Here is a 24,410-nt window from a genome sequence, read left to right as displayed (position 1 = left end):
TCAATTTGTATTCATTAAATAGTAGAAAGTCTTAATTCAAATAACTTTGAAAATCAACTATTTCCTATAAAAGGGCATCTAACAATAAATTATATAAATTTAAAGATGACAACAGAGAGATAGAATCATTTTCGGGAAATTTGCATTCAAATGTGATTTCATTAATTACTAAATGAAATATGGAAAATATTAAAAAAATAGAATAGTCATATTATAAATATGCACATAATTAATAGACGTAAATCTGCTAAAATATTAGTGAAGAACTAAAAAATAACTATGAAAATTCAGAATATCTACCTACAGATATCTAAAGTTACAAAAAAAATTCAATTTTCTTTCGCAGAAGAACTACTTAGTTAATATTCTGCTTAATATTAAGCTATAAAATGTTTGCTTACCAATAAGAGAACTACAGTTTTAAAAATAAATAGAAAAAATTTATTTGCAGTGCTCATCTGAGAACAGAAGCCTTTTTAAATAATTGTTTTTACTTGCTACACTAACTGGCAAAACTAACATTTAATTAAGGCACTATCCATGAGGTTTCTAGAAAAGTCCACGATGTCGTCCCAGTAGTACCACATCAAAACCAGAACGATGATTAGAGTAACTGTGGTGCCGCCGAAAACCGCAGTTTTGACCAGGTCGAAATAATTCCCACCCTCTCCCTCTGCAAGCCAGGCCGTTACACACAAAGCTCCTCATGCAATAATAAGCCTCACCGCACATGTTGTCGAATGTCTTTGGGTCGCACAGATCAAAATAGTGGTCAGTGAAGTATACGTTGTCGCACGGATCCCCGCTGTTCTTGAAATTGATTTCCTCGGTGGAGCACAGGCCTGGGTAAAGAGTAGAGTGGTTGCTGCACGCAGGCTTGCCCGTTTCGTAAACGGAAGGAATCGGATTGTCGTTTCCGAATTCGTCTTGTGCTGGCGCAATCCTAGGTACAATTAAATTTGTAAATAAATCAATGTTTATTTCAAATTTTAATCCAAATTTAAGGAACCTCTCGAATTCAAATTATTATCCTTGAATTAGAAAAAAAAAACTCCAATTGAAGTTGAAATATTTATGAAAATTTGAACTGCATTAGAGGTTAATCAAAAGAGCTCCTTTTTCTCGCCAAAAGCATTTAAATCTTGAACTAGCTTTTGTGGAAAAATTTAGTGGTTTGGCTATTAAGATTTAAAATTTATTGGGAGAGGATTTTTTGTTAGACATTTTAATTGTTTTAGAATTTTTGTCATTTTGTTTAAATTACAGAAGAATTATCACATTCTGTAAAATATACAAATTTAACAATGAAATAGGAGAGAAAAAACTTTGTAGCTATCAAAAGGAACAATTTTTGTGGATGAGAATCTGCGCATAATTAATTCAACTTGGTAGAAACTTACCCAGGCCCGTAGAAGCAAACGAGATAAGAGTTCTGCAGCGTGGTTGGGTCGGCGTGAAAGTCCTCATTGATGTACTCGACGTGCCCGCACCCGATGTACCGCGTCTCCGCCCAAATGACCTGCAATTATGTAAGGTCGTCGCCCTTCAACATTTAAGAGAATTGTCTGTGCATACCGTCGCGAAGCTATTTTCCAGAGCGTGCTGAAGGATGTCAAAGTAGCGGGTGACGAGGCTCGGGGTGAACTTGTGGTGGCAAACGTTCGGCTTGTAAATGGCGTTCATGAAGAACTGTCTGATGTGCACCGGCAGCTCCATGTGCGACTCACTGTGGTAGACGGACGAGTCCAACCGGTTTATGTCAAATCTGTCTGAAACAAAAATAAATAATATAATATATAATTATAAATTTTTTAAAATTATTTATACATTTAATTTTAAGTCGGATATTTCAAAGAGATATTTTTGTTTAAAATAGAAGTAATTAAATCATTAAATTATTAAATAATTATATTTAATTTTTAAATGCTAAGTTAATTGTTATTTGCTGTCTATATTTTTTTGCATTATAAAATTGAAGTTTTTATGAAAATGTGTAAACAAAATTTAATAAATTTTAAATTCATCACAAAACACATAAGTTAAATATGACAGTTTGGAATCGTAACTGATTATGTGTCTACGGCACAATGTCCCTAAAATTTGTGTAGGAAAATCAGCATTATTGTTAATAATTAAAAATAATTTTAAAATTCAATCATATTTGCGGATAACTAGGAGGAAAAGTTTCACATGGTCCACGTACCGTTCAAGTACAAAGTATAATCGACCGTTTTGTCCGGATTCTTGCATTGCTCTGCGTACCTCTGAGCCAAATCTGCCAAGTGCTGGTCCCAGACCTGCAACAAAAAACGGACCTTTATAACTTTCCTTTGGCCAACCAATTTGGCAGGCGGACGAACGATTTGATTCATGTTTTTGGCCGGGGAAAGCAGACTATTTGCTCGGCCGGTGGCGACCAACTGCCGCAGTTTGTTGTGCACGTGGACGATCGCCAGTATCTCCAACGGCGACAGAGTCGAACTTGCTGCGAAATCCGATCAACGGAATAAATTATTATTATTTCACGTGTGGTTTTCATCGGCACTTGCCAAGAATGCGGTGGTTCTTTATGCAAGCGTTCGCCGTCAGGCACAACGCGCGGCTCCGGTCCGATGCTGATTTCAACTCGCAGTTTTCCGAACTGGCAATGCCACCGACCGGAGATGAAAGCAAAAAAATCGGGGAAGCGAGAAAGAGAAAAAGTAGCTTGAAATCCATGCTTTTCGAAGAGCATTGTTTGCTTACAAAAGCAGCAAAGCCCAAGAGCAAAAATTACAACAATGAGACTGAATGCAACAATTTTATCATAATTATCCCATTGTTTGAAGCACCTTAAATGGCTTCAACAATCTAAATTTTTCTCAGTCTTCTCAAAATTTAATACAAATAATACAATGAATAAAAAATTAGAATGAACATTTTTTAACAGGCTGAAATTATGATGCTCATTGAATGCCTCGAACCTGGAGAGTTATTAAAAAAAAAATGATAAGCAGAATTTGATTATTATTCACGAACACAAAAGTCCACCCCAAAAACTGCTATAGAGCAAAAATTTCATTGAACAACCAGAAAATTCTATAATACAGTTTTTTGTATACAAATTTGGCAGAACTTTGAACATCTATAGATAATTAAATAGCAAAATGTTTTTTGTTTTTTTTTTTTGCTTTTCAAAAAATTCCTAATCTTTGATGATTCTTTGCATTCCAACATTTATAACTACTTGAGGAAAATTAAATAAATTTACTATCTTTTTTTCAAGTCCTGCATATTTAAGTGATGATTATGAACCGTGGAAATTTTTCAGAAAGAGTGCTAAAAGTTTTTTATTTCAATTTACTTAATTTTGGATTACCTTCGAATAGAAAGTATTTTCAAATAATTTTAATGAAAATTCTCGATTGATAAGAAATTTTAAGAAGAAAATTGACGCACGTTGAAAATTTATTCTCTGCGAGCCGTTTTACGGCCTGCGGAGAAAAGTTTACGGTGCTCATTTTAGCACCGAGAAAACGCGAAATTAAATTTTCAATATCGTGCTCATCTGAAAGCTCGCACTCTCGTTCCTCGCTCACATCCCTTTGTCTGACGGCGCCTTTATTATTTTTATTATCATTACGGCCATGATGAAGGCAACAGTAAACACACAATGAAAAACAACCCCGTGCCATGTTATACGACGCGGCGTCGACGAGAGACGAGCCAAAGAGGAGCGCAACTGCCTACCTGCCGTGTCTTAATAAAAATTTCACGTCGGCCCCTCGCTGGCAGCGACCTCTGCTCTCATAAAAGCTAAATTTGCACACATTGGTGGTGCGCGGCAGTAAAAATGTTTTGCTCTCATTACTATTTTAATTAGCCGGCGGCGCTGGTTGGCGAAATTATTTCAATATTTCACTCGGCGGACTCGCCACCGCAACAATAAAAGTAATAATCGCAAGCGTATGTATGCATTCCAATTTCCAGGGCTAACCCTTTCATCCGCCGGGGCACACTCGGCGCTGCCGCACCCTTTCATAATTCACGCTTTGTCTCGTGAAAATTTGATTCACTTTGCAGTTGCAGAACGCTGCGAGCGGGCGAGCGCCTAACTAAGCGCACGAGCGCGCAGAAATGAAAGGGAAATTTTTAAGAGCACGAGGCAGCGGCTGACGCGAGTTTCGTACTTAACAAGGGCGGACGTCGCGCAATTTTGAGCGTCGAGAGCACGCTGCAAACAAGCACTCAAAATTCTTACTCGAGTGCGTCATACTGACGTGCAGAACAAAAGTAGTAGCCTCTCTCCTCCTTTCCTTTCAAATTATTATTTCATACGCTTTTTTAAATTTAAGAAAAGGTAAACTTCCACGCTGTTAATTATTTAAGTTGTTTACTAATTTACTTTAAGATTAAAGGGGCCTGCTGGATTTTATTATTTTATGTTAGAATTTTAAGCATTAATTTTATAAAGCCTTATGAAGAAGTGGCAACTAGAATTTTAGAAAAAAAATTTAAAATCAAGAGAAATCTTGTCATAGTTAGCCACTCAAGAGTGTTTTAATATTCTTTTTTCAATAGTCACTCTAAATCAAAAATAAAAATTAACATTATCTTGTCACAATTTTTTTTTTATGTTTTAATATTTTAAATTTTCCTACACATTAAAGAAATTTAATAAATCAAAAACATAAAATAAAATTTAAGCTTAACGTTTTAAATGCAATTGAAGAAAATCCGCCTTTGCTATAATTATATATTAAATAAATAATAAATAACCATAAATTGCATTGTGTGCAGAAATTAATTTATAATTAGCTTGATCGCTTGCGAAACAACTGCAGTGCATAATTGTAAACTGTATGCAATTAGCTTTCACCAGCCGTGTTTGGACTTGAGGGTGTTATCAAAACACACCAACAAATTATATCCCTCTCACACACACATGTGCAGGGTATAATAATATGATAATGGCGAACACGGTGGTCGGGTTACACGTGCATGCATAAAGCACGTGTTCCTCTCGCTGTAATGTTTGCTGCATTCGGCGGGTGTTGGTTTTCCTTCTCGGATCCAACAAATGTTGATTTTCCCAGAAATGTTTACTTGATGGTTTATTAACGACAAACATTGCATTCGTTATCAAAAGCTGCCGGGCGTAATTTGGTTGGCAGATCCAACTTTGCAGCGTGCGCTGCATCCTGCTTTGTGTAGAACGTGATTAAATTTTGGAATTTCTAGAGGCGCACGTCGGCGTGCTCTTTAAAGACTTACGATTATTAATAATACAATTGAAAATTCTTTAAGTAAAAGTTAATTTTTTTTTTATTTTGAGATGTTTATAATAATTATTAATTAATTTATTTCCTTTCAAGGATGTAACGGTAACCTAAAATTGATAAATTTTGAGGTGGTTAAAAAGTACTGAATGATATGCGCGCATATAACCTTTAACTTTCTTCCAAATAGAAAATTTGGCGACAATATCAAGAATAAAAATGGCTCTTTGGATAATTTTAATTCTTATTGTCATGACTTAAATTATTCTTACAATTAGTGCTTTCAACTCTTTCAAGTTGCTAAATATTTGTAATATCTCTAATTTTAAATATTTATTTTAATCTGTTTTCAAAAAAAAAAAAATTAAAGGAAAATGAGAGATATTTTCCAGTTTCCATTTAAATTCACTCAAAATTTTTATTAATTTTGCCCCCCCCCCCCCCCCCCGTTAACTATGTATTTGGTAGATTAATATATTCAAAAATAAATGTACTTTGAATCTCAATATCTCATCAAAATTTTCAATATTATATAAATTTGTATTTTTTTTTCTAACCTTTAATAAATAATTAATAACGAATATCTAATATTTAGTTTGAGAACTTTAATTTGCCAACACCGCCCTAATTTATCATTTTAAATATTTTCAAAAGCAAAATGCAGCACAACTCGAAGAGTTTCGTGCCAGGAAACGTTATAGTTGGGAGGCATGCAAGTGACGGATGGCAGCGAGTTAAAAATCAGAGCGTTCGCCACTTTGGCCAAATTGCACGCGGGGCTCTCCGAGCTCCACTCTGCGGCTCCGCAAGATGGAACGCAAAAACTCCAGGGGCCTAAATTATTTGCAGGACCGTAGATCTGCGAGTGATGGAAGCTGCGGCGGCGGGCGGGTGAGTAAGTGAGGGGTGGAAATTTGTCTCCGGAGCGTGATTTGCACGCACTCAGCGCAATCAGATCGTGCGCGGCTGGCCTGGGCAAAGAAAGAAAGAAAGGAAAAAGACACATGGCCTCTCTCGTTGCGAGTGGAAATAATAGCCGGGTGTGTAACAGGCTCGTAATCATCGCGAGCGGCGCTGTTTGTTTTCCGCAGCACGCCTGCGAGCGTGTGTTAGGCAACACGCATTACCGCTACAAGTTCTCCATCTTTTGCCCCTCTATAACTTTCTCCATTGTTATCCGCGCTCCTTCATCAACTTGCCTCTCCCCGCGATATTTTATTTTCACTTTCTTCTTGTTTAGCCGCAGCGCGTGTGTGTTTATTTGTCGGTTTTCCTTGTTCCCTCTCTCATTCTTCTCTTATTTTCCCGAACCGCTGGCTGGGTGATTGCAATAAGTTTTCCCCAACATTTGAACGCACCATATAATAGACTCCGGCACTCCTTCTTACTTCCTCCCAATTGCAGTTCGAATCAATCTCTCCGCAGCCTCTTGAAACTTCTTTTTGTTCTGCCGGTATGTTATTGCGGGTATTCGAATACAAAGCCGATTTCGCATTCACCGAGCGCCGCAAACTCATTATTCCTCGCGAGCAGATTTCCGCAAACTCAGACCAAAGTGCTCCCCTGCCTTCTAGCGAGGTTTGTACACAGCAGGTAAATTTTGTTTGCGTTCTGCTCCGCTGCGAAATGAGCTCGATAATATTATCCGTCTCTCTGTGCGTGGAAACAAATATTTAGTCGGATCATCAGCGAAACGTTGGGTTTGTGTTTAGGTTTTTTTTTCAAACGTTGCTCTGAGCTGGTATATTGAAATGGGAGAAGTTGATTTGCGGCGTTGGACTTGTTTGGATTCCAAACAGATCGAGCAGTGCAAGAACAAATTGCTCTTTTTAATATGTATATTACTTTTCATCTTTTTTTTATAAGCAGCTCTTTTTCATCATGTATTTTGAAATGGAAGTGGAAAGGGATAAAATAAACGAAAACGAATTTGAATTCTATTTCAGGCAGAAAAAGAATAGTGAAATTTTAATCAAATTCAGCAGATTTTTACACATATGAGCAATAAAAAATTATCAAACAAAAAGCTAAATTGATTGGAACATAATTCAGCAGCAGATTTTTCCTAATGATATGAAAAAAAAATGTACGTTTTGCTTAAAATGATAGAAGAATCTAAAACAAAAACTAAGTGAGATTTTTATAATTTTCAAATTCACATTAAACTTTTAAAATATATCACAAGTTTTTTTTATTAAAAAAAAAATTATAATTATCTTTCAGATATTAAAGATACTAAATTAATAAAAAAATGCTGATTATTATTGAGTGTTATATTGTAGGCGCACAAAAAAATAATACGTCAAAGATATTCCTAGAATTGTTATCTTTGATTTTAATCATTAATTTTTAACAAGCACCAAGTTTGACGGAGAATTCTCGGCACAGCCTCTGCCCCTCGCATTTTTTCCCTAAGTACTAATTAAAATTGCCGTCGGAATTATCAGAGACAAAATCTCAATGGCTCGCAAATGCAGTCTTTTGACTAATTGTGAAATGCAAAAGAAGTTTTTCTTCGTCTCTGGCTTCGGACGATGAAAAAATACACGAGACATAAAAAAAACTCAAATTCAGACGGCGAGGGGGCCTGGAGGTGCCTTCAGAAATCAATTCGACTGCGAGCCAAGGCGTGCTTCCTGGTCGTACGTTTTTTCCCTCAAAGAAAGTCTCCACTCTTGCATGCCTGCCCTATCTCGCATCTGACTCGGCGCTCCTCCTCAAGAGCAGCTTAGCTGGCTGGGTCACTGATAGATTCATTGATAAAACAGACACACCACCTCCACTTACCCTGTCGGATTAAGATTGCCCACAGTCAGCTTAAAAATTGATACCGCGTCTCGCCCGCCAGTCGCTCCGTCTGACAACAGACGATTTGAAGGAAAAAACGAATAAAAACATTTTACAGCCACGAGACGGATGTGGTGTAAAATTTTCACGCATGATGACTGACCTTAAAGCACCTGTCGCGTCGATTTCGGCATTTAGAGGGAAAAACCTTCAACAAAGTCACAACACAGAGCTCAATTTAATGGATTTTCCTATTAAAATGATAAAATCAAAAAAGGAATTTATCTATAACCACTTTCAATATAATTTTTATATCTGAGAAATATTTCAACATATTTGCATCTGGAATGCAGCTCTGTCTTGATGGGTGCGATTGAAGAATTTATTGTTATTTGTTAATATTTTTGCTTTCTTGTAATTTTACTGTTTATATGAGCTGAAGTGGTACTATAAAATTGGAAATAAATAATACTGTATACATTCAATTTAAAGCAGATCAGAAAGTGAATTCAAGAGTTTTGTGGAAATTGTAATTATTTCAAAATAAACAGCATATTTTGAATTCATAATTTTATCTAATAATATATAAATGCTATATGATCAGCTGTGCAATTGAAGAACTATATCTTTTGTGTTAATTTTAGCTCTTCAGTGAGGATGCATAATTTAAAAACTATTTTATTCAAGCAATCAATACAACAAAATTAAGACACTTTATGTCGGAAAAAAACAATAAAATGATGATAATTCATGTTATAAATATAAACTTAAAAAAAATAATATCTGAATTATAAAACATATAAAAAAAATTTAGTGTTAATCATAAAATTGTATTGTATAAATAATTTATTAAGTACAACATTATTAAAGTTATGTGGGGTTTTTTCAATAAAAAAATCATTACTGTACAATTATTCATATCAAATTAATAATTTAGTAAAAAATGTAATCTCTTAAACACCCAATTTATATTAAAGTACAATGTATACGTTTCCAATTATCGATATCTTTAAAAAGCAATTTCTCTTTGCCTTGTGAAACTTTTCCCATGGGCAAAGACAAAACCTCAAAATTCCCTCGCCTCCATCTCCGACTTGTTCGTCCGCATCCCATCTTCTATGTACACTACTATAGTTGTGCTCCACAAAAGGAAAATCTCACATACACACATAACAGCCGGAGCAAAGAGCCAAATTCCCCTCTGCGCTAAGTTTGGGCCAAACAAGACTTTGTTCCCGCTCTTACTGCTCGTAAGTTTCTTCTGCAAGCGTGGAAATAATGAAACAGCTCATTAGCGCGGACGGGCTCTTTGTGCAAGAAATTGGCCCGCCTACGTCAGAGTTGGAAAGGCCGGTCAGCACACTTGATATTTCGGAATGTCCAGCAGCGCGTGAGTTTGTCTTTGATATCAAAGGGGCCTCGGCGGGCGGGCGGGCTGGCTGGCCAGAGAGAGAGAGAGGCCGTATAATGCCCCCATCTGCCCCTGTGTTCGCTACTGCGCCGCCTAGCTGATATTACATTCGCCGCCCGGCCTCATAAATATACATCTCCCGGCCTAACACCCAACCCCGCCAGGCGAACCGCCCTCCCGCCCGCCCGGCCGACGTACCTGCCGGGGGTTTATTTGTGAATTTTCACCCTTGCTCTGCGGTCAAATATACATGATTATAGCCGCCACAGCCGCCTTTCCAGCCACATTCAGCGGAGGCGCAGGCACGGACCGCCAACACTCTGCAAAGCCTGATTTGCAGTTGATTAATTTTGCAAATCACTCGCATTCATCGTATCAGAGCCAACGGCAGAGAAATTTCATTGTTTTGTCAATTTAGAATGGAATGTTTTAGAACAATTTATGTTCCCATTGAATTTTGATTAAGTTATGAAAGTTATATGCTAAATTAAAATAAATTATTAGGTATAGTGTTATTATTAATTTTTATTTGCCCTAATTGCTACATCACATTGTTTTCATTCCATTGTTAAAAACAATATATATTTGAAAAAAAAATAGAATTGACGGACCAAACAGCACCTCTTTTACTAGCAAAAAGAATTAAATTTTTTTTTTGTGGTGGAAAACAAAATATTTGAAAAAACTGATATCTCCATATAAGACAATCAAGTTGATAAAAAAACGGAGAAATTAAAAAAAAAATCAGTATTTTATCAAAAATAAGAATAAAGAAAAAGCCTGGGAAATAATAAATCTTTACGCATTGAATTTATGTATTGAGTTTATTTGTTTTATTAAAATAATAATTGTTAGGATTATTTTGCTCAAAATCTATCGACAAACTATATCAATTGTAAATACTGGGTTTACATTTAAAGCCCTTAATTATATATTATGCAAGTGCAAGAGTTAATTTTCTTGAAACGGAATCCTAAATAAATAATAAATTTTTTTAAGCACTAAAACTATTGAGGATCTATGCTAATGCTTTGCGAACTTGGGCTTGATATATTATTAGGATAAAAAAAAATTACTCAAGAAAAAAGATAAAGGCAAGTTCATAAGAGATCGTGCTGATAGGACACCACACACAAAAATAGCTAGTATCTTAATCAATACTGCAACTTTTTTACACTGTTTTCAAAATAAAATGATAAAAAATACTGATTTAAAAAAATTCTGTTTCGCTTTTTGATGACGTGTGTGGGTTGAGATTTAATCATCAAAAAATTTTCTCATTTTCAGCAATAATGTTCTTTCACGAAAAGAGGAATCATATTATTATTATTTTTATTTTGCACCGAATGCCAATTTACACTCTGAAATAAAGCACCCCGCTGACGTCATCAACGCTTTGAAAATCGCGGCATGTGTCGCCTTTATATCAAAAGCGATCAAATTTCGGTTCTATTTTGGAAAAGATAATAATGCCGGAGGCATGGAGAGATCCAGTCCGGGTCTGGGCGTTCGCCTAGTCGGTCGATCAATAGCGGGCGAAGAGACATGAGGCGGTTTAACGCCAACGTTTGAGCGCACCGCTCACGCACCGTCCTAATTGTATCGTAAAAAATTAACGACGCTCCGTAAATAATTACGGCCGTCCGTAAATTTTTGGCGTTCAATTGCGCCGACGTGCAATTAACCCCCGCGCTAACGAATGCACTGCACATAAATATCGAAGGCGTCCACGTATATAAATTATAAATTAGTGCCTAGCGCGGCTCGCCAATTGATGGCTCAATTCGCCGTCCGGCGAAATCAATTTGCTGCTCGGTCACCGCCTCCCCCGGGAATGCACAGACAAACACCCCTTTGACCTGAAAGCGAGCACCCCCGCGCGCGCGAATTTGCTGCTGAATGGACCTTTTCAAAGTGAAAGGGGTGTCGCCAGATTAGATTTATCGCGGCGAAATATTTCGAGAATTTTATCCCCCACGGAAGGGGCGCGCTTCTTTTTTGGCTGCAAGTGACTCCGAGGTCCCTTTTTGCCTCCACAGTCAATATTTGTTTTTCATAACTGCCGCAGCGTCTCTCACTTAACCCTTTTCATTAAATTTCGGCGTGTCGGTGTGGTGAGAGTGAGTGAATGGTGGAAGAAATTCGCTTTCGCCGTGTGAACATGAAGACTTGATTTTCAAAAGGCGTCAACGCCTTTTCATTTCGGGGCATCAGACCAGAAGGTTTCTCAGAAAGGACTCGAGTCTCAAGTCAGTTTACGTGAAAAATCTATAAGAGAGATTTAATCCTTTTCCAGAAAAATGGATCAAATGTTTTTTTTTTTAATTGGCTAAGAATAATGAGCACTTTTATTATTAGTAAATTATCATTAAAATAATCAAAGGGAAAATTGGGAATGAAATTTTAAGTATCCTTTATTTTATTTTGCAATCACTTTTCAGTAATTTGAAAATTGATTTGTTAAAAAGGAATTTTTTCTAATTTTCTGATAGTTACAAATGACTTACATTGAAATTACAGGGATTTTTTTCAACTTTAATTTATTCGAGCCTAAAACATGGACTATTTTAAAGAGACATTTTAAACTAGTCAAATTTATCTCATCCTGCAAATTACATTTTTTTTTAATTCTCTGATTTCTCTTTTACAAAAAAAATTTCAAAAAGATGAAAATATGATTTTCTCTGGATTTTCTGTGACAATTCCTACTTAATTCGGACTGAAATTTACAATTTGGCTGATTTTGTAATTTAATGAGCAATTTTTTTGAAGAAGGATGCATGTGAGGGGTGAATGATAATCTAGCTTTTCGTTCATGACAATAAAGTTGTAAATCGAGTTTTAAGACAAAAATTTCTTTAGGAAATGCTTTGTTTATATCATATTTACCAAGATTTTATTATTTTTTATGAAAGTTTCAATTTTGAATAAAAATTCAGCATAATTTTCATGGATTTTAATGCCAAAAAGTCTGATTATTTCCTGGCTCAATTAGCACGAGTTGAGTCAAATCAACACATTGTAGGTGGTGAAAACAAGCAACAAATTAATAGCGGACAAACACTCATGACTCTCTCATGTTTATTCATCAAGCAACAATTTACGCAGCCATTTATCAAATTTAATAGGCGGTTAATTATGAGTTTCGTCTGGAAAACACGCTCGTATAAGATTGGAGATTAATGTAAAAATACCTGACCAGACGAAAGTGTCAGATTACATGCACCTTTCCGCGTTCATATTTTCAGACGTTGATCGACTCTCGGAACCCGCGTCTAATTGAGTTCAGTGTATTTTATTCTCTGTGTGTATTGGAGACGAGAGCAGGGACGGAGGAGAAAAGCGATAGCATCTGCTTACTTGCAAGGCGCTGAAGGTGACGTGCCGTTTGAGTGATGATCTGGCCGGGCATAAATCAAAACACGCGGGACAAAAAGCGGCGTTTGTATTCTATATTATAAATGGCGCACTGCATTAGCTAAAAGAAAAGCAATGAGCTATGCAGAGATAACTCGCCGTTTATTTGCGGCGGCTCATTTCGCACGCAGAAATTCTTCATTTTTACTCTCGTTTTGATCCGCCTCATTTCGAACCACTCTGCGTCTGACAAATAGTTGAAAAATAGCGACGAAGGTTTTTTGCGTTGAAAGTAATTGGTCTCCATCAGCGTTGAATGGTATGAATTTGGCCGCCCTGCGATTCTTTGTGTTTTTTTGCATACACCTTTTGTGTTGGAGAGGCAAATGGGATCGTGACACACTAAATTTGCCACGCTCATTTTCAACCCTGAGCGGTTTGTGTTGAATGGCGTGGAATTCTTTTTGTTTTGCAAATGAAGTGGATGCGAAGCTGCGAGGCGCACTCAAGTGAATGAATTTTGATACAAGTTTGTCCTCGTTTTTACTTCAAGGGATTTTTTTTCAGCGGAAGGAAAAAGGCCATTAAAATGCTTCCTTCCTTTTGCTTTGATTTAATTATTCAAAACAAATTTGTGTAGGGAAGACGTGATTAAAAATTTCTAAGAACGCTCTTGACAGGAAAATAGTGAAAATAAAAAAAAAAAAAAAAAAAAAAAAAAACTCGTAACCTTCACTGATTTATATAAAAATCTTAATGATTTCCAGAGGAAAGATGCAGCATTTTTAAAAGATAATAATTGAAAAGTTGTTTATATTTATTTTTTAAAAATTGTAATAATAAAAATTTTCTCGCACTGTTTCTATTTTGAATTTTTATAAAATTGCAATTGTTATTATAAGTTTCCCACAAAAAAGCATTTTTTAAACAAATAAAGAAATAAATTTGAATTCAAAAATTAAAACTAATAAAAATTTATTGTAATGGTATAAATTCAGGCATTGCAGTATCTGTATAAAATTTGATTTGTTTAATACAATATGAAAGTTAGAAAATGGATTTGCATATCAAAGAAAAGTGAATTGAAAATATTTTAAATTTAACATGCATTAAGTGCCGAATATTGTTGTTGCTTTGTGAACATTTTTTTTTAAATAAATTAAATTGAAGGAATATCATGTTTGTGATCATGAAAGCGTTCAATTTTTGATTAGAGATTTATGAGATGGAATTAGCTATATTTGATTCCATTTTGATGTAACTAAATATGAAATAATTGAATATTTAAATCACAGATAAAACAAATCAAGATTTTTATGAAATTATTTTTGTTTACCTAAACATCTTTTGATAAATTGGAGTAAAAAATGTAGCAAAAAAAAAGATGCATCGGAAAAATAAAAGCTTTACTCCTCCAAAACACAATTTTTCTATTATCAGAAAAAATAATGGGGGCTAAACTTGGTACATGGATTTTAAATCAATCATACAACACGAATAAAATCAAATTTGTTCTCCGTAACTTTATAGCGGTGCTGCCCGCCGCCACCGGAGTGCAAAAGTGTGCTCCGTGGAGCGGAATGAATAATCGATCAGCCTCAACTCTGGCCAACAACTTCCGCCGTCAGCTTTGAGGCAGAAAGTCCAACACCTCAGTGCAGGTTTTCCTCCAACTTGGCCCGAGAGGGAAGATTGTGTGTGAACAAGAGAGCAAGCGGGCAAACTTTGTACATTTTATATTTGACTTTGGCGACCTCGCGTTCCTTTTGTAGCCTGGACGGAATAAAAAAAATCGGCCAGAGAAAACAAGCTCTTTGAAGGTTGATAGCCCGGCTCAATTTGGCGCCGCCGGGGCCGAGCAAGTTCGGTCATTAAGGGAGCAAAGCTAAAGTTGACTGAAAAATGGAAAGGTCAACAATGGCCGGAGCGATCTTTTCATCACTCACCATCAAAAGTTAATGACCATTTATACGCACTCGCGCAGCTTTCGTGCCGCCGCTAATTTATGTTGGCCATTAATTTATGGACTCTGCTGGTGCGTTTTATTGCGCGCGCTCAAAAATGGCACAAAGTCTGGCCAGCTTTTTGCCAGCTTTGTCTCTTTGACTCTTGACGCGCAAATTGCCACCCCTATCTCGGCAGAAGCCTATTTACCAGCGACCGGCCTGTTTGTGAAATTCCTTGTTTTTGCTTGTGTCGGCGTCGCTACTAAAATGAAATTCAGACCTGGTCAGCAGCTCGCGAGATGAAAGTGGCAAAAACGACCCTCGAAACGATGGAAATAATTGAGAGCAGCCCCGTCGTTTCCTCTCTGCTTTTTGTCCGCTGCGTTATTGCGGTTATTAAACAAACGCCGCGTCTGTTTTTGTCACCTCGTAATTGCGAGGTGGGAATTCGGAGAACCTTGAGAGCCTTTTTAATGTGTTTTAGGTTTTCAGGTCGCAAAATAAAAGCCACTAGTGTGTGGCTTCGGTGACAATAACTACATTAAAATGTAACCAAACTCCAGGTGTTTTTAGTTTATACAATTATTTCAGCAGTGTTTTTTGTTAATTTCATATGGATGAAGGATGAATTGAAGGAAAATTTAACAAAAATATTATAGAGTTTTTGAATTTCTAATTAATTTAACAGTTTTTATGATTAAGAGTATGAAACAGAGTAAAAACATGGAAATATTTTTTTTTATAAAGAATGCAAACAATTTAAATAATTTTGATATATCTTCAACAATATGACAATTTTACTTTTAAATATTAAATATTGTTAGTAACAATTTTGCTATTTCTTGATAAAACTATGTAGTATATAATTTAACATTATTTAATTAATCAAATTAAATACATTTCAAAAATAAATCAAATTATATAGTTTAATGATCAAAATAGTTTTTATGTATTCTATATAATTATAATTTTGTCTTTCATTTTTTTTCACTTCATCACAAAAACATTTTTTTTACTATCAGTTTAAATATCATAAACGCTTAAATTGAATCCCAATCTGTTAAAACACTGCAGTTGTTTATTCATTAAATACACTACAGAAAATTTGACGTGATTTATACAAAAGAGTGTGTGCACAAAATAATTCAACACGAGCAGATATGAGCTTTCACGTTGCGAACTAAAAAGCGGCAAAACTGCATGCATGGTTATAAAAAAAGCGAAACAATTCATTCGAGCACACGAGAGATTATACTGCGTTTTGAATGCAGCACATATTTGCGCCGTAATTGCTGCCACTGCGAACACAAAACAAGATACACACACCATATTCAGCAAAAGTCACAGAGCTGAATTATTCATATGTTTGCAAATTAAAACCGGTCGCTGTTATATATGACGCGACCGAAAAACAATCGGCATTATATTATTAAATTATTTTCAAATTCCACTCGCGAATCACAATACTTGTGTCGTGCAAAAACTTCATTAAAATGACCGGTGGCTATTAATTCAAGAGAGACTTTTGCATTTTGGAAGCTGCTTTGTGTTGCAGGACAAGAACATAATGAACCTCTGAAAAAATATGAAAAAAAAGACGAGCCAGCGAGAGCAATTTCTGTTTTAATAACGCTCTCTTTGGATGACTTAATGGCTTTTTTTAATGCGCCAGCGATCCGAACTCGTTTTTTCCCTACACAATGGCGGCAGATCTTTTATTATCCTTATAATTCAGCTCTCGGTTACTATGGCGGCGGTGCACGTTTTAAACGTACATGACATTTGCGCTGATTATTGTGTGCTCGATTATAATTCCGAGCGCGAGCCGGATCTTGATTTAAAAGGCTTTGTTTGCTCAATTAGTGAGAGACGGAGAACTGGCAAGAGATGTTTCCTCATCCCACGGAAAAAATAAACAAAAATCGCAATAAAGAACCAACCGGCTGCCAATTAAAAATAAAAATCCATTTTTTTTTATCCTTCAACACAATCAAATCACAACGCTTTTTTTGTCGAAGCCAATTCCGGAGGAAAAAGTTGCACAACTTCTGTTGATTGGCCGGATAACAACGAATTTCCAATACATCATCGCTCGTAAATTATTTCGCTGACTGTCATTTTAATCTGTGAAAAATGGCGTGAGCAGATGTCACCAGAACACGTGCGCGCAGAGTGACCGATGTGCCTGCCAATTAATCCGACCTCGTGTTTCGCAACTCGCCACCCGTGTTTCCGTTTAATTAGTCAGTAGCCATTTTATTTGTGAATGTTCAAATTTGCGTGAAAGATAAAAGGCGCCAGAATCGGTGAGCAAAAATGCCTTGTTAAATCGGTCCGCGTTCAAATTCAGCGTGGGATGCTGCGGCCGGTGTTGCGGTGACGACTGACCATTCCACCCACTGTTTCGTCATAATTAAATTGGTTGTATTTGTTGGTCACCATTGCCCATATTTCCACTGACAAAATAGAAACTAGTAATTAATATTCGTTCACGCATAAAAATTTACTGAAAAAAAAAATTAAAAACAAATGTATAAAAATAATTATAAAAACGGTTGAATAGAAATGAGGGGAAATCAAATGAGTAAATAGAAAAAAAAATTAATTTGTCAAGAGTGAAGAAGTTATTGGCATATTGAGAGATATTCATGGAAGAAAATAGACTCTGTTCTTGTTGAGAAGATATTTTTTACTTAATAATAAATATAATACAAAACGGCACCGCAACTAGTGAGAATTTTGCTAAAACTTCCGAGATAAAAAATATCCCATCCAATGAGTGAAACTTGATGTACATAATATTTTAATTATTTTATAATAATATTATTTAATAAATTTTTTGTTATTATTTAATTTAAAATTGTTTCACGCGCGTAAAAATATATCTGCATTAAATAAAGACTTGTATACGACAATCTAAACCAGCACACAATTAATTGGAGATAAAAAAAAAATGACAAAGCGCGAAACAAAAGGCAGTGAGCAAACATCACCAGCACATCAATCCCGCAACGACGGATCCAACGCGTTTCCATTCGGCCGTGATTAATAAAATCCACTCGGCCAGCAGCGTTTCAATCAGCAAATTTTTGAGCGCAAACAGGCGCAAATTATTTCGACATTGATCCTTTTGTAGCTTTTGTCGACGCCGAATTGCAATTTGCGCATCGCCAACAGGCGGTGTAATTAATTCCATCGGTCGCGCGCCCGTATTATATCGATTGCCAGTTGGCATCGCGGACGCTGCAGTTCCGCTTTTATTTATGGCGAAAACACGTGCACGCGCTGACGGGATTTCGTTTCTCGCCAGGCTGCTGCTGGATCAAGCCATTAGCCAAAGAGAGTCGCTATGACACTCCAGGGACACTTAATATGCAGTAAAGCACCTACACATATATAAATGCACGCCACTCTGTGATATACGTTCCAAAAACACATGTGCGATGAGCTCGAAATATGTACAAATAACGTGTTTCTAATCCAAACTAGGCAAATTATGAGAGACTGCGAGTTAAAAATTCCTTTAAAGAGGATTTCTGTGAACCGCCAATGTAAAATTAATAAATAAATTTTTTTCCTTTTTATTTTTGGAAAAATTATCGTTGTTAAAAGAATTTCAAAATATCCTTTTATGACCTGAAGTGAGAGAATAAACAAATTGCATTCGTCAGGAAAATGTATTCAATTCAATTATTTATAATCCATCATATTTATCAATCATTTTTATTTTTTTATGTAATCATGATAATCATCCATCTCTACTATGTTCAAATAATTTTTTCCAAATATTGATTATCTACCGTCATAGGAAAAATGTATGCGAATATTTGAACAATAGTTATGATATCTGATAACTATGTTATGCCCAATTTGCTTAAATATCATTTGAATTTACGTTTTCAGAAGCTGTCCATTCAAACAAATATATATATCATATTAAATAATGAAATAGTTATAAAAAATTAATATTTCTCTATGTAAATTGAACACAAATAACGTTTTATTAAAAATTTTTAAGAAATAAATTTATTAATTTAATTTGTTTTATTCTAGCTCTCAACTAAAACAATAATGTAACAAATATAGAGGAATTTTATTATAAAAATCCTATAAATTTATACTATAATAATTTGTTATTTAAACTTTTTTATTTATATCTATTGCAGCAAAATTCTTTCAATACATTGCTCATTTTCTTTAAATTGAATTACTATTTAGATTTAAGATAATGATAATTTATATTTGTTAGGGTCTGGCCAAAACGAAGTCATTTAGTGCCTAGCCATGAAAAAAGCATCCTCAAAATTCATATATTATCATCCACAGATTTCTTTAAACTTTATAAAAATCAAGAGAATAATTGGCAATTTTGTGACAACCGTTTCCGAATTATTATTCAAAATCTTTCTCCAATAAATACGTAAAATATTGCTTTTTTCCAATACATTTTTTTTTTTTAGAAAAAATTAGTACTGCATTGTTCTATATTCGTGCATACCTATATATGTAGCTCCAAATCCTCTCTGGTTGAAGATTGATGAAGTGGTTGTTTGTTTGAGAAAGTGGTTGCCATCTCCTCCTCCTCCTCCTCCTCCCCTGCACCACATCCAAATACTGTCAGTCTCTGTTTTATTTTGTCGTGCCGAGTGCGGCGTGTGCGAGTGTTACGGGCAAAAAGCAGGCAGCCAGTCCCATGATTTAGTGCGGCCGGTTAGCGAAATTCATGTTGATGTATTGCGGTACGTGCCGCGCGAGAGACTCGCGTCATTTCGCTCCAAGCCGAGTGTATTGTTCAAAGCAACTCACTTTTGCCAATTCCCTGCACGACTCATTGCTTCTGCGTTTGCCGCTCGCTGCCCCCAAAGTGGCACGGCATTTCGCTTCATTAATTCCGCGACAGCTTGTCGAACTTGATTTTCGTGACACATGAGATCTCTTTCATACGACTTTTGTCTGGATCCATGCGGATCAACTCTTTTCCTGATTCACACACCGACAGTAATGGCATTGGAAGATTTCTGATTGTGAGTTATACGAACTACAATGAATCGAAAAATTTATAACATAAAAATGAAGCAAAAAAGTGGCTTTATATTAATTAAGATTATGCTCTTAATTGATAACAAATTGAATGAATAAACTGAATTAAAAATTTGATATTAAATTTTTTTCAATTAGGCCAAATTTCGGGTGTGTCAATGTCTCTACTCACAATCATCTAAATTTAAGATTTTCCACTAGTTAGGATAACATAACAAATTAATTAATCAAAGATTGAAAAAAAAAATGTAAAAATACATGAGATTTAAGAGCAACATTTAATATCATCAAGCACTCTAATAGAAATAAATATTTGCAGTTTAAAAAAAAAATTCAAATAATTAAATCTGTGTGCACCGCTTGTTTTTATGCGATGAATTTTCTTTTAAAATTCGATGTTTTTTACATTTTATAAAAAAAATTTGAAGTAATCAAATTATGATTTTAGGCATTTAAAAAAATAAATTTTGATTTATTTAATGATATTTAAATAAACAAAGTTTTGATTTTGAGTATTTTAACTTATTTTATTTATATATATTAAGTTTTTTATTATTACTTTTTTATAATTCATTTTAAAATTATTATATTAATTATTAATATTCCACATGTTTTAAATGCGTTCGAAATCTTTAAAACCTTATTGCATTAAAGGAATTAAAAATTTATATTCTTTCACAACCAATTAAAATTTCAATCATGTTAACTTGTTGAAACATATTTTCGTTACTGAAATTTGGTTTAGTTGCTACGTAAGGGGGAAATTTAAATTTTAAAATATCGAAGAAATTAGTTACTAATTACAAAATTTCATGTCAACATTCTTTTACTTTTAAGCGCTGGTGACAACGAATAAGGTCATCTTGTGACTTTGGCTATGAATATGTCTGTTCTCCGCTTTAGTCTGCTCACAGTTGAATATTCTTCGTATCCCTTTTTGAACGCAACCGAGCCGAGCATTAAATTTCATTCACCACCATAATTCGCGACTCTTTCTACTCTGCTTTAATTTCTCATCACAATCAGCGCAACGAACTTCGCCAACTGAAAATTTCACCCCATTTCTCCTCCCCGGGGGGTGCTTGAGATTAGAATCCGCTACTTGAAACGGCGGCTGCCTGTCATAAAGTGGGTCATATTTTATAAATTCAGCAAGCTAGGTGCTGTAATAACTATCACGAGAGAGAGAGAAAACGTGCAGGACGATTATACAAAAGACGAGCGTGCATTTCTAGTCTCAGGTGCTCACTGAATAAAGTTCTTCTCCGCGATAACAATGTTGATCTATTCTCTTTTCTTAAGAAAGACACGCTCGTAAATCTGCTTAAAAATTCACTCCTGCATGCTTTTTAAGCTTGTTAATAACGAGCCGCTCGAGTCTAATTAAGATTGTTAAATTATTCCTCGCGAGCTGCTTTTCAAACGAGTAAAGGCAAATTGGAAACGTCTCTCAATTGGGATAAATATGTTTTTCGGCTCCTCTTTGGCCCTCGCAGGCAATAATTCGAGGGTGTTTCGCCTCCTCCATTCATCATGTGCGCCCCATTGCTTCTCTGCGGCGGCGGCCGGGATTTATTTTCCGAGCAGGAAAAAGATACCCGCGATCGAGAGCCGGGAGATGTTTCACTTGATATTCCATTTTCGAATATGTATGCGTGTGTTTCCAGAGACGTGAGTAAACACCGAGTGCTGCGGTGCGGCCGACCGAAAACTAATTTGAGCTGCTGGAATGATTTTTCCATTTACGGAGAAGCTTCTCTTTTAATGTGAAAAATGAGATGGAAATATGCGCTGTGTTATTCCCCCTCTCTGAAATGAGTTCGTTACGTTAAATGCGCGGCTCGCTCGCTGCTTCGTGGAAATTATTTTGTATTTCACTTTGCCCCCGTCCAAGTGAAAACTTTTTCTGCCAAAGGGAAATTGGAATTGGCACCGATTTTTCCTGGTATGTTAACTAAAGAGGTTCGTTTGCGGTTCGGTATAATCAAAAGTTCCTTGATTAATTACTCGTTATACTAAATGTTTTGTGGATAAACAAAGAATACACAAATTTGTCAAAACAAAGCTTGTTAACAAAATAAATGATGATTTTCGTTCATAAAAGGCTTATTTAGGGCTTTAGTAAGCGAAAAAATAGCTAGTTCAGATTCAAATTAACTTCATTAGAAACTTCAAGCCTGCTTCAAGCAAACTATTTTTAATTGAATCAAGAATCAAGGAAAGTTATTAACGAAAGAATCGTTAATTTTGCTTCAAAATAGTTTCCAAATAACATTCGAACCTAAAAGTCATCATTCATTGTAAATTTACATCAATTAATTAAAATATCTTGTTTATTACACAATTTTAATTAAAAAACATTCTTTTAATTTTAACATGAAATCTCGTTAGCTGATCGTTTTGTTGGATTAGATTTAAAATCTTGCAAATCAACTTTGTAATATTATTATTTCTATCTCAACCACGTTTTGCTCCTTTGTTAAAAATAATAAATTCACCACCGTTAATTTTCACGAGATGAAATTAATTCCTGCTTAATAAATATTAACAAAACGTGCGGTAGTTAAACGCTGAGAGACCACTACTTGTCTCTGCTCTCGTCGTAGCAACTTTTTAATGGCGAGTTAGTTCATTTTTAAGTGAGAGCCAAGTTCTTTCTTTAAGCGGCTGCACGAGCGAGCGACGCAAAGCATGTTTAAAACTTGCATTCAACTTGATGAATTCGCTCGCAGGCGCAAAAAGTAGTTAAGAGCGAAATCCCTTCCATGGGCTTTATGAATCCGGCGGACAAGCTGTTACTCTCGGCAGCTTTACATGTTAATTAGGTATACACACAATATTTTTCACGCGGCGGCACGCGCTCTTCTCTCTTTCTGAGAGAAGGGATAGGGGATCCTCGGACTATAGTTTATTCAGAGCGAAAAAAAACGAGACGACGGTCAAAGCAAACAGAGAGGTAGCGTGGAAGTTTTTAATTTCTAATCCCGGCAGGTAGATTGGGTTCCGACACAGAATGCAATTTCCATTTTTAATCACCGCTTACGTCTTCAAACTCCGACACGAAGACCGGCCGCCGTAATTGTAATTAAAAAGTTGGTCGGCACCGTTCGTTGTCTGCAGCGGAGGAGAGGCTTTGAATGGCACGACATCAGCAAACTAGCCGTGCACTCTTGACGATGCAACTTGCTCATGAGAGGAAGAATAAGAAGTAGTAGTTTTAAAAGAGGATCTGCACTTGATTAAATATAATTACTGTTAACGGTTGTCTAGTTTTTCAGAACTAAAATTTAATTGTAATTCATGAACCTTCGAATCCCAATGGTTATTATTATTATTATTATTATTCTAAAAAAATATATTTCCTGTATATTATGGTGTCTTTTTTATTGATTTTTTTGCAAAGGAAAGTTGCAACAAAATGAATTACTGCTATTATTACTTGCTATTAAAATTGTTTTAACTAAAAATTAAAAAGGATTATCAATGTTGATTAATTTGATTTTTTAATATGATTTTTATTATTTAAAAATAAAAAACACGTTTACACTAAACATAATTAAATTAATTTACCATTTATTAGATAGAATATTTAATATGAGATGTTAGAGGTATTTTTTTAATGTTTAAATTATTAGTGTTACAAACTATCCAGAATAATTCTTTAATTTTAATAGAAAAAAATTTCAGTGTTTTTTTATTGACGTTAAACTAATATTAAAACTAAAAATAAAGCATTTGATATAAAAATAAGAGAATAATTAATGAAAAAAGCTTGTATCCTCACTGCCTCTGTTTCAGTTTTTCTGTTTGCACTAAATAAAAATAAAGAAATATTAGTTAGAATCTGGTTAGAATATAATTTTTTACTGATAAATTTAAAAAAAACGACCTCTTGTTGAATCCAATATCAATCATTAAAAGAAAAGTTAAAAAACCTATTCTTTTTTTCAATATATATAGTGTGGGTTCAACGCGGCGGCCGCGTCTTTTTTTATGTTCGGGCGTTTTAGTAGACCTCTGCTAGTTTTGATACCTTGCTGCTCATTTTTCCCATTTCAACTTTTTTGTACGACTTGATTAGAATAAATAATAATAATAAATTTCCAATTCATTTTGTATATTGTTTGATTCATATACCTGGGATCAATTTCCCTTTGGGCCATAAAACCAAAAAAAATTGTGATCGCCATAAAATCAACCGTTATTTGCCTGATTACCAAGGGCAAATAAAGTGCCTTTAATTGGATTTGTGTCTCTGGGGAGCGAGCTTCCGTCGAAAACGATAATTTGCTTCACAAAATAATAAAAAAAGGAAATTTCCGTTTAGCGGCAAAATCGAAAAGCAGGCAATTAAAGCGGATCTGGAATAAGTGCGAGTTTCCCAACGGGCTTGTTTGAAAGACCATCGGGCGGATATTACTTTTCAGGCCGTTAGCAAAACCAAAGTTAAAATGCCACCCGGGTCAATTGCCGCCCTTAATTTGAACGGCGCGGAGCAAATTTGCCCGCTTCAAAAGCTTCAAAAGCAGGGCCAATCTCGGAGTGTTTCGCGGAATGCAGCTCCGGCGATACATAAATATAATCCCAGGCACAGCGCATATTACGCCAAAT

General features: G+C 35.3%; 2 protein-coding genes across 4 annotated transcripts in view; one reads left to right on the top strand and one right to left on the bottom strand.

Annotated features, from left to right (window-relative positions):
* LOC132193354 (hemicentin-1) overlaps positions 1-24,410 on the top strand; it is a 186,111-nt gene that overhangs the window by 94,521 nt on the left and 67,180 nt on the right. The window lies entirely within an intron of this gene.
* LOC132193483 (uncharacterized) lies at positions 516-19,382 on the bottom strand. Its single transcript, XM_059614188.1, has 6 exons — positions 19,258-19,382; positions 2,204-2,297; positions 1,576-1,765; positions 1,401-1,519; positions 726-943; positions 516-673 (listed from the first exon to the last, which is right to left on the bottom strand). The coding sequence occupies exons 1-6, from the start codon at positions 19,364-19,366 to the stop codon at positions 516-518; spliced, it is 888 nt and encodes a 295-aa protein (XP_059470171.1). The 5' UTR covers positions 19,367-19,382.

This window comes from Neocloeon triangulifer, unplaced genomic scaffold (assembly GCF_031216515.1).
Source record: "Neocloeon triangulifer isolate White Clay Creek 2 clone unplaced genomic scaffold, ASM3121651v1 ptg000004l, whole genome shotgun sequence".
In the NCBI taxonomy this organism is placed as follows: Eukaryota; Metazoa; Arthropoda; class Insecta; order Ephemeroptera; family Baetidae; genus Neocloeon; species Neocloeon triangulifer.
This window is presented reverse-complemented; position numbering and strand designations above follow the sequence as displayed.